The sequence below is a fragment of the Ambystoma mexicanum genome, chromosome 8 (genome assembly GCF_040938575.1).
Source record: "Ambystoma mexicanum isolate Mex_15411 chromosome 8, UKY_AmexF1_1, whole genome shotgun sequence".
Taxonomy (NCBI): Eukaryota; Metazoa; Chordata; class Amphibia; order Caudata; family Ambystomatidae; genus Ambystoma; species Ambystoma mexicanum.
The window spans coordinates 1,701,439,993-1,701,454,244 of NC_090929.1; the positions used below are offsets into that span (position 1 = coordinate 1,701,439,993).

Sequence of the window (14,252 nt, forward strand, 5' to 3'; positions counted from 1 at the left end):
ATGGTTGAACTTGAGGAGGAGGTAGGAAAACATCCCAGAGAGGTATGCGAACATCAGGAGGAAATGGAAGGAGAGGGTCACTAGGAGCAGATGTGTGGTGTGGGTTCACTAGTCAAGCTGTGCAGGGAAGCCATGCCATGCTGCACCTTGTGGGTGTGCTGAGTCAGCTCTCAGGCAGCACCCACAAGCCTCCTGGGCAGATTGGGCAGCTGATCTTTGCCATATGGGGCCTTCCCTTGATAGAACTGTTCACTTACAGCTCTAACAAGAAGTGCGAGGCATCCAGTAGGAGGATCCTTGGCCGTTGCAGTGATGATTCCCAGGGTGTTCCCGCGGGTGTCTGCATTCCCTCTATTCCTGTTGATTAAAGGTGGTCAGAATATCCCGGATCTTGAGTGCTCCCGATTGATCATGGAGGACCTGGCACTCAGTCCTGCTGGATAGGCTTCTTTGCCCTCCTTGGAGGATGGAAGGTCTTCGGATGCAGACTTGCAGCTGTGCGCTTCATCCAAAGCTAGGATGCTGTTAACACTACGGCTATTGAGAGATGGAGGTACCATGACTGGGGGTTGTATGAGGTTATTGGTGCAATGCTCTCTGCAAGGCGTCCATCTATCAAGTCCATCTATGCTTTTCACTGGCAGACATTTACAAGTTGGTGCTCCAATGAAAAGCTTGGCCCATTGCTGTGCTCCACCGGCACGATCCTCAAGTTTTTCTTGTCTTAGGCCGAATTGGATTTGAATATTGGCAGAGCAGTAGGACACCTGGTAGCTCTCTTTTCAAGAGGACTCCTGAACAATGGTTTTACTGTGCAGCACCTAGGGTTTTGCAGTTCGTTAAAGGCCTCACAAAGGTCTATCCATCTAAGCCTTCGCAAGTCCCTTGTTTCTTTTCTGACGGTGGCTCAGGTTGATGGTTTATCCATCAAGGTTCCCTTCTTGGTGGCTCTTGCTTCAGAATGAAGAGTGACAGAATTGCAGGCTCTTTTTAACGGAAGGGATAGCCCCTACTGTGGGAGGATGAGAGGGCTAATGTACAATAGAAAACAAAAAGGTTTCCAACCACAGATGTAATTCATAGCACTGCCCTTATGTTGGGGTGTCTAAATTATTTCTGTTCAAATTGTTAGGAAATTGTGCTTCAAATAGTAAGCCAAATATCTTTATCAATACACAATCAGGTCACCACATGTGACAAAATAAGGCACAAATCCCTCATTCTTGTATTAATAATTATTTTGTTCAATTTATTCATTGTTCATATTAATCTCTTTTGACCAAACATCATAAATAACTGACTTGATTTTATGAATAAAGAAAAAGGAAAATCAGACATCAAAACAGTCTAACAAGAAAAATAAATACTTGTATTGTTCAATGATCACATAATTAGTGAGTTAGTATCATTATGATGTACAAGAAACATTGTACAGCATGTATGGAAACAGTGGAAAATATTTACATCTATACCAGGGAACTGTTCAACATTTGTCCAGCATAGGTAGAAAAAGAAAAATGTAATAACCACTTGTTTGGTCCCCAAGTTTTAGCAAAAGGCTGGTTATTAACCCTGCTATACTCTGAATGCCCGGAAAGTTGAATTTAGCGGGCTAAATTGAGTTTGATCAGGGCAGGACCAAATTGGTTGGTTTCCAAAAATGAGTATTATCAATAAACCCTTAAAGAAAAGAATAGTAGGGGGAACCCAATAGCAAGGTGCACCAGCTACCCAGCTATACTTAGAGGGCTGGAAAGATCAAACCGGGATGTAAATTGAATTTCTCAAACAGAGGACAAAGAACCATCGAAGAGCCAGAATTGCAGGCTCTGTCTCGCCTCTGTTTAGGAAATTTAGAAAAGAGAATCTCACACTGTAGGTTTGGCCCTTATTTCTACTTACGGTGGTCTCCGGAATTCATCTGCAACAGAATTTCTCTCCCAGTGTTGTCCCTACCTCTTCGTCCTCTTCGTCCTCTCAAGGTAGAGGTTCCATAGATTTGACGCAAGGAGAAAAGTAAAATGTCAGTTCTAGGGCACAAACTAGTGCCACCTAAAGGACCGGCTTCCCATACGTTTTGCAGGACCAATGACAGGGAAGGCCATTTTGAAGCAAACAATCTCCAGGTGGATTGCATTAAAACCTCCTATGGTCTAAGAACCTTTCACATAACAACAACGTGAAATGGCCCACAGAGTGGTCTCTGCCGCACTGCAAGCTCACTCCATGAGTGGTCTCTGCCGTACTCAAGCTCACTCCATGAGTGGTTTCTGCCGCACTGCAAGCTCACTCCATGAGTGGTCTCTGCCGTACTGCAAGCTCACTCCATGAGTGGTTTCTGCCGCACTGCAAGCTCACTCCATGAGTGGTCTCTGCCGTACTGCAAGCTCACTCCATGAGTGGTTTCTGCCGCACTGCAAGCTCACTCCCTGAGTGGTCGGCATCGACGCCTGTCTTTCAGTGGCGACACGTGGGCTTTCCTTTCCCATTCACCAAACACTATCGCCTCGATTCCCTTGCTGGGGAGGGTGGTCCTGCCAAATGCCCTTCTCCTGATAGCACCTTCTCATCCGTCGCCCCGCCCAGTTGTATCTCATTGCATGGCTTTGTCCTTTAGAAGATGAGGAATCAGTGGGAGGAATGTATGCATTCCTTTCCTTCAGTAATGGTCTTTCTGGTGGATACTTTATCTCCTCCCACAGATTCTTTCTTGCCCTTATGCTGTCCCGGCTAAATTTGGAACTCGAATATTCTGCAATTGGAGTTTTGGTAAAGTTCATAACATGTTTTCACATGTGACATTTCTGCCGTTCCTTGCCGCTGCCTGAGAAAGAGGATGTCCCAGGCTCCAGGTTTAAATATGTATGTTTGAAGTCGCTTCCAGCACCTGTTAATGCTGCCCTTTGAGCCAAAAAGCACAACCTTGTGGCTCTTCGAAAACCTCCCAATGGATTCCTTTTCCACACAGATTCCTCTTCTTGGGCGTATCTTCTCCAGTGCCAGCTGTCGTTCTGACTAAGGATCTTAGTGCGGCTCCACACTTGCTCATCAACATTAAATGCCCATGATGCCAGGCGTCAGGGGCAGCATATACAGACCAGAAGTGCCTGGTGACCCACGTTCCTTTTTTCCACCCACTCAGTATGTTACTCAAGAATACCAATAGCATCATTCCTAATACCCCGAAGGTGGGCTGCGTGCCCCGCAGACATGTGCACAGCAGAGGTCCTGTCCAGATCCCAGGGCTGACCTGAGCAGGCGTGACTGTGGATCGGGCAAGTCCATGCACACTAAGGCCCTCTACACCTTTCTCCATAAAGGGGGGGAAAGGGTACTCCTTCAAAGTCTCCGGTTATGGAATTGTCCTCCAAGAAGCCCAGGTCACTAGAAATGATAGGGCCTCCCACTACTCTCATGATGACCACAAAGAGAAAAGGGACCGCACAGGCCCCACTCACCTTGCGACACTTTGCAGGAGCACACTTCTTCCTCTGCCTCAAAAGGGAGGTGCCATCAAGCCCTCTGCAGGATGCTGAGGGCGCCTCTGGGGACTCGCCACCACCACCTATGGCTTTTCCAATTGTTCACTATTCGCTATGTCTTGCAGCGGAGCGCCTATGGGCAAATCTGCTCAGCTCACATACAACGTGTGATCAGGAAGTAAGACCCAAGGACATTCTGAGCATTTCTTGAAGAGTTCACAGGTCAATTTCTAGTAATATCGATTCCACTATACAGAAATGTCAATGTAATCGGGAAAGAGTTGCAACATGTTTCATGTCCTGTAGTCATTTCATCGGGACTTTGCATGTTGTCTGGAAAATACACACACAACACAAAAACACAGAGAGACAAAACAAGTGAAAACAATAGGACACGCGGTCTCTGAGTCTATTCCTAAAGTGATGGACCAAAAACAAGGGAAGTGCATTACCAAAAGTACTGTTGCTGACCAACTCAGCAGATGAGGGGCATCTTACCCAAGGACCCAGCGCCAAGGTCACACTACGCTTGGACAGGCTGGCAGAGGCACGTCTTTGGATTGGAACCCCTCCCCTGCTAGCTTGCTTCTGGCTCCTGTTATGGCGTCGTCTTCCCTTCAGGGCCACATGGCTCTGCCTTCCAGCACCGGCACTCCAGTGCCGACTCCCACAGCCCGGCGCCAGGCTGGACTTCGCTCAATCCCATTATTTTTCCAAAACTGGCCTGATCTTTGATGAAGTGTGATCCTGTCCCTAATGAGCTGGAAGCCTCAGATTCCCAAAGTGTCACGACCCGTGACCCAGAACCCCACTGGCATGGTCACATGCCAGGTAGGGTTAGGACTTGGGGTTCATTTAGGGCCCCAAGGGCCTTGCATTTTCACTGGGGACTCTCCTGGAGTCGGTCCTGGCGCCTTTGGAATGGGACTTGAAGGGACTACTTTTTATGTGGAGGCCTGCAGCCAACATGGAGGCACCCACACAGTCTAGTCCCTAAGAACCAGACTGTGCAGTGCAGTGTTTTAGGGCATGGTAGCCTGGACTACTTTACCTGGACTACATTACAGGGTAGGCTATATAAACCAAAGCCAAGTTAAAGAAGGTGCTTTGCGTTATTCTGCAGCCAGCAGCGTAACGCTCACCGTGTTCAGAGACCAGCCCCCGGCGTTCCTGGAATCACAGACCTGCAGAGGAGACAAAAGAACATCATTAGCAGTTCCAGCTTACCTGCAGTCTTCCATCCTTCGATCCCAGCTGCTCGCGGTCTTCCATCCCGTTGGCAGCATCTTCAGGACATCGCGCTCGCACCAGAACGAAGCACCTGGGGAGGAGAGAAAAAGGGACAATGTTAAACAGGTTACTCACGGCAATCTCAGCAGCAACCAAAATCTCCTCACCTGGCTGGGCATATCTTGGGCGGTTCCACTCCGGAAATCACTGCACGCCCAGAAAGACCATTGTAACCTGAAAAGGAATAAAGAATACAGGTTAGCCCAAAAAGACATTAGCGTGCCGCACTTCGCGCTGAACCTACCTTTCTTCACACGCTCCGCGTCCATAAATCACGGCAGGAGCCGAACCCAAGCAGCGCACCCAGCGAACCTCTGCATACCTAAGGGGGAAACAATCAGGGAAAGACATTAATAGCCCGAAAGAAAGCAAAGGCCCTGAAAGACTACTATAATCAAACTTACCTCTTGGCATCAGTAAAGTTAACTCGGTCGCTTCAACCTGCAGAAACTACGCACCCCTGCGCAGAAAGCAGGACGGAGAGCACGCCAGACATCATAACAAGGTGAGGAGGGGGGCCTTCAGGTCGAGTCCAAAGGGATGTTGGGAGGAAACGAAAATCTGAATCTAAGCCCAGTCCTCCTGTATTTTCAGGCCCACCTGTCATAGAAGACATCATCCCGAATTTAGTACATCTGGGGGAAATCCGGCAACCAGGGCATACAGGCATACCCGTGGATATCAGGTGAGAGTAACACAAAGTCCTACCTGAACAGGCTTCTGATCTTTGGGGCACCAATGGTCTGGACATATCCCCAGGGCTTGAGTTCATGAAAGCCTCTGTCTATGGCAAACCTCATGCATCTCCCTAGCAGACTATTTCCAAGGTCATGGACACCCTGTGAGTGTTGGTTCCAATTAAGCCTGTTGTCAAGTTTGACCTGCAACATTCTTGATCAAGGTTTCATAACGGAGACGCTTATGCCTTTAATCCAGCAGTTGCTGCCCCTGCCGTGGCAGGCTGCATGAAACCTACTTCCATTGCTGCTGTGAACTGAGAGTTTGCCAAAAAGCATGGTCTGAGGGAATGCATGGAAGCCGGCGCGAGGCAGGGGACCCTTTACTTATTGCAACCAAGGAGACAATCTGGACCTTTCAGCGTGGACGCGGGTGCTACTACGAACAATGCTAAACTAAGATGGCGGACTTCATGGAAATGATCTGAGGCAGTGGAGCCGCAAAGGGCCCGTTAATTAACAGCTGGGAATGGTGTAGTTCCGTGGTGAGCCCTCATATCCCAGAGCTGAAACACTGCATCCACAAAGGTATGGTCGTTACAGCAGTCAGGATACCCTCAGATAATGCTACAACAGTATAAAAGGATGAGTGACGTAGAGATGTGTTAATCAGGCGTTCGAGGCATAAGGTGAAGGATGGTGAGCGGTGGAGTGGCAAGGAGGACAAGTGCAGGGAGTGGATCGGAGGAGAAAAGGAGCATTGTGGAGGAGAAGGATGTAAGAAGATCAAAGGGAGAGGGGGTGCTGATAAGTATTAAGGAGTATAAAAGGAGAAGAACAAAGAGAGACGGGTGGAGAAGACTATTGAGTAGCAAGAGGGGAGGAGATCAAAGAGCAACGGGTGGAGAGGAGTATTGAGTAGCAAGATTGGAGAAGATCGAAGCAAATAGTTGGAACTTAGTATGGAGTAGGAGGGGAGTAGACCAGAGAGAGAGGAGTGGGAAGGAGCACTGAGGAAGGAGAGGGGAGAAGACTACTGCGAGAGGCGGTGATGAGGTGCGTTGAGGAGGAACGACACTTTAGGGAGGATGAGGAGATCAAGTTCAGGCTGAAGGTGATAAACCTTAAGAGGAAGGAGGAGGAAAGGAGAAACCAGTTGCAGAGTGGCAGATCTTTAAGGTCAGAGTGGGAGGAAAACTGGGTGGGAAGGAGGGGATGCCCAGCTGAAGGGGCAACATGAGAAGGAACCAGCCCACACCTCAGCTCCCGGAGAGGCACCTGGGTGGCTGGAGGTTAAATCTGAGAGCCCCAGGGTACAATGTGTTCATTGGAAAGACCCTGAAGGGCCTGATGAGTGGCCTATGTTCGGGGGACCCAGGTTACTCGGTATGGTTGTGCCAGGTTATTCTAGAGCAGTCTGGGAGGAGTGTGACATACTGACAGTCTATTTAAGGCATCAAGCCATCGCAACAGCTCCAAAAAGATTCACAAGTTAACTTAAATCCCCAAGACTGCGCCTGACATTTTTGCCCAGCAGATTAGTAGGTTTAAAGTAGAGGGGGAAGGGCTGTGGACCTACAGGGAGGTCTCCCTTATTTATGCTTTTTGAAACTGTATTTTCTTCTAAATAAAAGAAACCTAATTCAGATATCTTGCCTTTGAGTCATCTGTTGATCACCTGGTCATGACACCTGTCTTTGCAAGATCTCCCTCAAATTCTTGATCACCTGTATGAACAATATAAAAAAACTGCAGGCTGAATGCTCCATGCCCTGGTGTCCACCTTGTGGTGCACCCTGCCTCTGGATCCAAGACTGTGGCTTCCTGTGATGTCTTCTTGCACAGCATGCAGATCACACACCTGGTGGTGCTTTTCCATAGGGGCTTATGCAACATTTCCATCCAAATGAAATCCCTGTCAATTAACCCTTAAAGTGCTTAATTGTGTCTGCAAAGCATTTTTTTAAAGGCTGTAAAAATAAAATAGGAACACTGAATTGCGTGGGCTCTGGAGAGCAGACACTCAATTTAATAAATAGCGACTTGAGCACTTGGGTACCCGCCTCGTGCTACTCCACAATCCTTTGATATTACATTCTGGTTTGTCGGTGTTGAGTTTAAACCTCCCAGAGACAGGCACCAGGAAATAATAGGTCTGAGAAATTCAAGATAACACTATCAGGCACTTATCAGACGAGGGGGCAGAACGGATGTCTGTGGAGCCATGAAGAGAGTAGACACAGAAGACTAGACCTAGGAGTTCATGACCACGCAAAGTTCCTTGGTCTGCTAGGCTGAGACGTCCATCAGGTATGGCCCCTATGATACCATGCCTTCCTCGTAGGTGATGCAACGTGCTACTGTCATCGTTGCGAGGAGTAGCTAGCAGCCCAACATATAGAGTCTTCTACTGTTAGTATAATTATTAGTGACTTTAAATGGAAACTTTGTGATACACCCTGGTGATCCTTTAGCGGGAGCATGTTTCCACTGTAAAGATAAAGGTGACATTTGTGTGGCAACAGTCTCTCCGGGCAAGATAATCGACCGGCACAGACTGTGCTTGTTGAAAAGATGTACTTGTGTCTTTGATGGTCGGGGCCCATCTTAATCATTTGTAAGGTAATTAACAGTCGAATAATCATTACCCTATTTAAGCAACAGTTGTCTCTACTAACCATTGGGTGATGAGTTCTCTACGGCACTGGTGTTTGACGCTCATAGCTTTTTCCTTTTGTATCTTCTAGACTGAAAGTTCAAATATCCAGGTTACGGACGTCTTCACAATATCAAGATTCCGATCACAGAGGTTAGTAGTTGTCCCCCTTTTGGGAAAGAACAGTGTTTTTCAAGAATTACAGGAGAAGCATTTTAGCAATTAGCACATGCAGTCACTGTGCAAGGAACTTGGCAACATTCGTTTGATTTGTTTCTCCGATCTAATGCTACCAGCTCCATGGAATGGGATGTACTGCCCGTGGGATACCAAATGTTGCACCCAGACAAGGCCATCACACCCCACTTCTTCAGGTAATTGTGACTTGGCCTTCTTAAAACAGAGTGGAGCTCTGTGCTAGGCCAGAAGATTGCTTGCTTGGTTGGTTTAGGTCATCTTTCCTTTCCATTTGAAGCTTCTAGGTCATTAGCACCCTGGGAGGCACTGTCAACCAATGAGAATGCTCGGAACGCAGCCTGTATTCACTAAGGAAAGCCTGCGTTCCAAGCAGTTTCATTGGTGTCCAGCACTTCCCTTCCTTCCCCGCTCCCTCTTCATCTTAGCAACCGTGTAGCTCTCTGCACGGGGGCTAATGGAGTTTTCGCTTTTTTTTTTTCGGAACGAAAAAAAATATACCTTTTAACCCCTTGCACAGTGCTGTCAGCTAGGCAGTCCTTCTTCAATGTTGATGATGTCATCACCATTGTAAACAGACTTCCTGGCTGACCGCCCTGTGTGGCAGTGGATTGTGGGATAAAGGTCATATTTTGATCTTTTATTTTTTTTAAAACATTGGCACCCCTGTAAGGATCTCCAGGGGGGCTAATTGATATTTGGCCCTCGTGGCCCTTGTGGGTAACGGCACACCACTTCTGGGCGTATTGCCTCAATCAACTCTTCTGTGCAGTTGGTGATTTATTCTGAATTACTATCTAGCAGCACAGTTGCAAATTTACCGACAAAGCATTCCAAATGGAACGTGGTTCAACATTGGAAGAAAGGAAGAGACGGGGGAAAGATTGGTGCTCTTGTGCACACATCTCAGTACCACACCTGCAAAATACAGATAAACTGAGAGGTGGAACAAATGGCATCAAAAGAGGAATCTTTCGTCCATGGTGTGGTTTACGCCGCATAAAGGAACCTCACAAGGCAAGCCAGGAAAATGAAGGACTTGGAAATCATGTCCAGCAGAAACAATGTGTGCATGTTGGGTCTTGCAAAGAGAAGAGCATTGTGAGACGGATAAACCTTCCTGAAAGAGGCAGTTTCTGCATTAGTCAGACAATGGTCTTGTTAGAGACATCATCTATATCGATTGTAGACACTGCATGCCATGGCATGAGTATTAATAATGAGATTACAGAATGAGCAAGCAGAGTAAAGTGTAGCCAGCAAAAATACAAGGTTGTGCCAGCACCACTGCACTCTTTACTAGTGAGACCTCATGTGCACGCCACGCTCTGGACTCAGCTTATCTAGAATGATCTGCCGGCACCACTGCACTCTTTACTAGTGAGACCTCATCTGCACGCCACGCTCTGGACTCTGCTTATCTAGAATGATCTGCTGGCACCACTGCACTCTTTACTAGTGAGACCTCATCTGCACGCCACGCTCTGGACTCTGCTTATCTAGAATGATCTGCCGGCAGCACTGCACTCTTTACTAGTGAGACCTCATCTGCACGCCACGCTCTGGACTCTGCTTATCTAGAATGATCTGCCGGCACCACTGCACTCTTTACTAGTGAGACCTCATAGGCATGCCATGCTTTGCACTGTCCTTATCTAGAAGGATGAAGAAAGATTAGCGATGGTCAAAACTAGGGGCGACCAAATTGGTGTATAGTTTAAATCGTAGTTCCTGTGAAGAGAGGCTTAGCATTACATCTACAAGCCTGCGTGAAGGAGGAGTTGTGTTATGCAGAGACCTCCTACCCCTAAAGAGACCAAATACAGAACAAAAGGATGTCTTTTTGAGTGGATGACCATTTTTATAACTCTAGGGTCACGATATAAGACTGAGGGAACGGCCGGGGGAAACATTAGAAAATATATTTTTTGAGAATCTTTCTTCCCTCCCCCTCTCTCTCCCTCTTTTCCCCTCTCTTTCTCTCTCCCCTCCTCTTCCTCCACACCCAGAAAGAACAGATAACTTGAAGGAGGGAGGTTCTGTGTTTTTTTTAATTGTTAAAAGTAGATGTGAGCAGCAGTGACAGAGGCCACCTCTGAGGCGAGAGCTGGCTTGGTGTCTGGAGACTTACATCCTCAGTGTAGGTGTCCTGCCGAATGTCGCCATCACACTGAGGGTATATTTTGTGTACAGGGGCAGATTAGAGGGATTGCAGATAGTCTCTCCGGGAGTGATGGGGTGCTGTGTGAGAAACCTGAGGGTATTCTCACTCCTACTCACCTAGGATCCTCCACGCAGGTGGACAGGGAAAGGCCATCGATTTTGGATCCTGACTCTGGGGGTGGGCAAGCGAGGGAGGATCACCTGGGTTGAGGGTTCTTGGGCATTGATTTAGAGTGGAATGGTATCCCCCTTATCCTAATGTCAACTAGTCTAGCCCTCCCCTGACCTTTTTCGGTTATTGTTGTCAACTCCCCTTCTTTTCTCTCTTGGGATACACTTTCCCAATTCCGGTACTGAGACGAGGAAGAAGCAACTAAGAGTAATGACACTGTTCACTTTCACCACTTAGATACTGGGACGAAGAAGATACATGAAAGGTATGAAGGTCAGGAATGGCCCCTTAATTGGAGTAAGACAAAAGTGACTGATGGAATACACCTGCACCCCATTGAAGGACCACAGGTATATAAAAGGCCAAGACATGCAGGAGTAAGAGGGAGACCTGGAGAACTTGGATGGAGATTGTTGTGAAACCCAGCGAATCCAGAGGCAGCCATGGTGGGACCCGGGATGAGATGCTGACCGACATCCCCAAACCAAGGGAAGCCTCCCTTATGAAGTGGGAGCAAAAGGAGCTGCGGCGAGGCACAGATGCCAAGAACGCGGCACCCAGCCTCATAAAGTCACTGAGCTTGCCGACGCTGAGCGAACTCCTGTCCCTATGCGAGCGGGGCTCGCAGAAGCTGAAGCAGGGTGCCAGAGTGGACCACCGGAGGAAGACGCTTACAACCAGTGAGTACTGGGGAAGCTACCCAGAGATCGGGCCGCTCCGGGTGCTACATGGGTTGCAAACAGCGCTGCGGGAATACATACTTGCATTACAAGTACAACGTAAAGTTAAATGAAGGAATGAAAGGCAACTGGCGTGAAAAAGCATAAACTGATAATATTGAATACCGAAAGGAATGAAAACTGCAAAACTGCTAATATTTAGCTGATGTTTAATCTTGTACTAAAAGGAAATGGGAAGCTAAAAGTGAATAAAGAACTCTAACTGCAGAGTTGAAATCAAGTCTGAGAAACTGGCTTTGAAGCTGCCTTTGAAAAACCACTTGTTTATTGAATGTTTGAACTGCTCAGAGGGAACTCAAGGCTCCTGGTTGCGTGATCTGTAATGGGTGGATCGTGTGGTCCAACAACTGCGCCAAGACCAGAGAACCCCTGTATGCTAACCAGGAAAGCTGCTATTGTGTCAAGAGGAAGACTGCTATGGATGCATATAAGGCTTGCAGAAGGGAACCCTGAGCTGTGAAGAATTGTAGTTACTGATCTTAAAGACGGAGCCTCAAGATACTTCCTTATGTGACATCTTCTGACATTAAACCTGGGGAAGGAAACCATGAGACTTGCTGCCAAGAAACTGTATTGAACTTGGGGAAGGGTATCCCGACATTTACAAAGGTGTGGAACTGTTTGTTTGTTTGTTTATTTGTATTGCGCGCCAGACCCAAGGGTAACCGGGCGCAGTGAGCAGAATATACGAAGCTTACAAAGTTGCATAGAAATTACAATGTTACAGCAAATTACAATGTTACATAATTAAAATTTACAATAGTGATGAATCTTTGAAGGTACATATATACATTCAGATGAGTAACATAACACAAATAAAGTCTTTCAAACCTTACATGTTGTTGTCAATGAGGTGTTTGATGAGGTTCGTTCTAAAGTGGGGGAAAAGTTGGTCTGATCTAAGGTTGTGTGGCAGGGCATTCCACCATTTAGCGGCTAGCACAGGGAAGCTTGTGCCGCCAATTTTGGCAAGTTTAAATCTTGGAATTTCCAGACAGTTGGAGTTGGGCGTTCTTGTAGGTCTGCTAGAGGTTTTTCTTTTTATTTTGTCCATCAGGTAAATGGGGGCAGCGTTATTGAGGGCTTTGTGCGTAGGGAGAGCATTTTTAGGTGAATTTTATTTTCGGTGGAGAGCCATTTGTATTGTTGTCTAGTGGAGGAGATATGTTCCCTTTTGTTTATGCCTAAGGCGGCTCTAAGGGCGTTATTTTGGAGGATTTGTAGCCTTTTGGTGATAGTTTTGTTGGCGCCTCTGTAAAGGGCATTGCAATAATCGAGTCATGATAGTATTAAGGCTCTCGCTAAGATCATGCAACTGTTATTGGATAAGAAAGGTTTACCTGCTCTTATTAATTTGCAGGTATAAGCTGTTGTGGAAGCTAAGGAATTAACTTGTTTGGCAAAAGACATGGTGGAGTCGAGATAGAAACCTAGTGTTTTTACTTCACTCGAGACCTTAATGCAATTGCCATTTATGTTAAACGTGGAGTAGTCCTTGCCTAGTTTGTTGATTTTGGCCTGCGTGCCCAGAATGATCAGCTCAGTCTTATCATCATTCAGGCAGAGGCCATGTGATGCCATCCATGCCTGAATGATGAGGTACACCCTATTCACCAACTCCCTGTCCTTGCTGTGATCCCCAGAAAGCGGGAGGAGAATCTGTGTATCATCTGCATAGTTAGTGTAGGTGATACCTAGAAGGTCCAGATCATCAAAAAGGGGTTTAGTGAATATGTTGTACAGGGTTGGTGAAACACAGGAGCCTTGAGGGACGCTGCACGTGATTGGAAGAGGGTCGGCTGCTGCCGAGGGGGAGAAGACTCTCATTGTTCTCTCACTCAGAAAGGATTCAATCCATTTGGTGGCATGCGTAGAGAAGTGTGCAGCACTGTCCAAGTGTTTGCAGAGGACCCTATGATCCACCAGATCGAAAGCAGCTGAGAGATCAAGTAAGAGGAGGAGTGCCGTCTTACCTTGGTCTCTCAGTTCGTCTATTTGGGTCTTTAGTTCAATGAGTGCAGTTTCAGTACCATGGAGTGGACGGAAACCAGATTGTCTGGCTCCCAGTAGATTATTAGATTCAAGGTGTCTTTGAATTTTTGTATAGGCGACCTTGTCTAGTATCTTCAGAAGGAAAGGTACGGTAGTGATAGGCCCATAATTGGTGGGGATGAGGGGGTCAAGGGTCTGCTTCTTGAGAAGTGGGAGCACTCATGATTGTTTTAGGTTCGCCGGGATATTATCTGTGGCGAAGGAGGAGTTGATCAATTTTGAAATGAACGGTGAAAGGTCTCTGGCAGCGTCTTTTATTAGTTGTGCTGGGCAGATGTCACCTTTGCAGTTCGACGGTTTGAGGGAGAGGATGATTTTCTCTACCTCTAAGATGGTAGTTTTAGTGAAGGAGAATTTGTTGGTTGGGTCGTTGATGGTGTTGTTGAGTGGCAGCTTGTTTGTGAGGTTTAGGGAATCTTTTTTTAGTTGGATTTTGTTTTGCAGTGTGGTGATTTTATTTGCTAAGGCTGTTTGGATATCTGTGGACCAGGTCTGATCTTTAATGCAGGTATCTGGTGTGGCAATAGGGGACTCAAGTTCTTTCAAGATGGAGAAGAGTTCCTTCATACTTGAGTTGGCATTGGCAATGCGAACATTGTAGGAGTTGTGTTTCGCTAGACATATTTCATTTTTATAATGCTGAGAGATATTCGTTAAGTTAGCTTTATTCTCTTCGGTTGGACATAGTTTCCAGTTGGATTCGCATTTTCTTTTGTTTAGGCGCAAGGCCTTAAATTCTGGCGTGAACCACTTGTTTAAATGTGCCTTGGGTTTGTTTGTTCGCATTTTGAGAGGGGCGACTTTGTCCATAGTGGTGCGCATGAT

At 46.8% G+C, this 14,252-nt stretch overlaps 1 protein-coding gene across 1 annotated transcript in view; it reads left to right on the top strand.

Moving 5' to 3' along the window:
• Positions 1-14,252, top strand: part of LOC138473339 (disintegrin and metalloproteinase domain-containing protein 9-like) — a 526,235-nt gene that overhangs the window by 489,410 nt on the left and 22,573 nt on the right. The window contains exon 21 of the mRNA XM_069612014.1: positions 8,197-8,258. Coding sequence (XP_069468115.1) covers positions 8,197-8,258 — 62 coding nt within the window. The remainder of the gene's footprint in view (positions 1-8,196; positions 8,259-14,252) is intronic.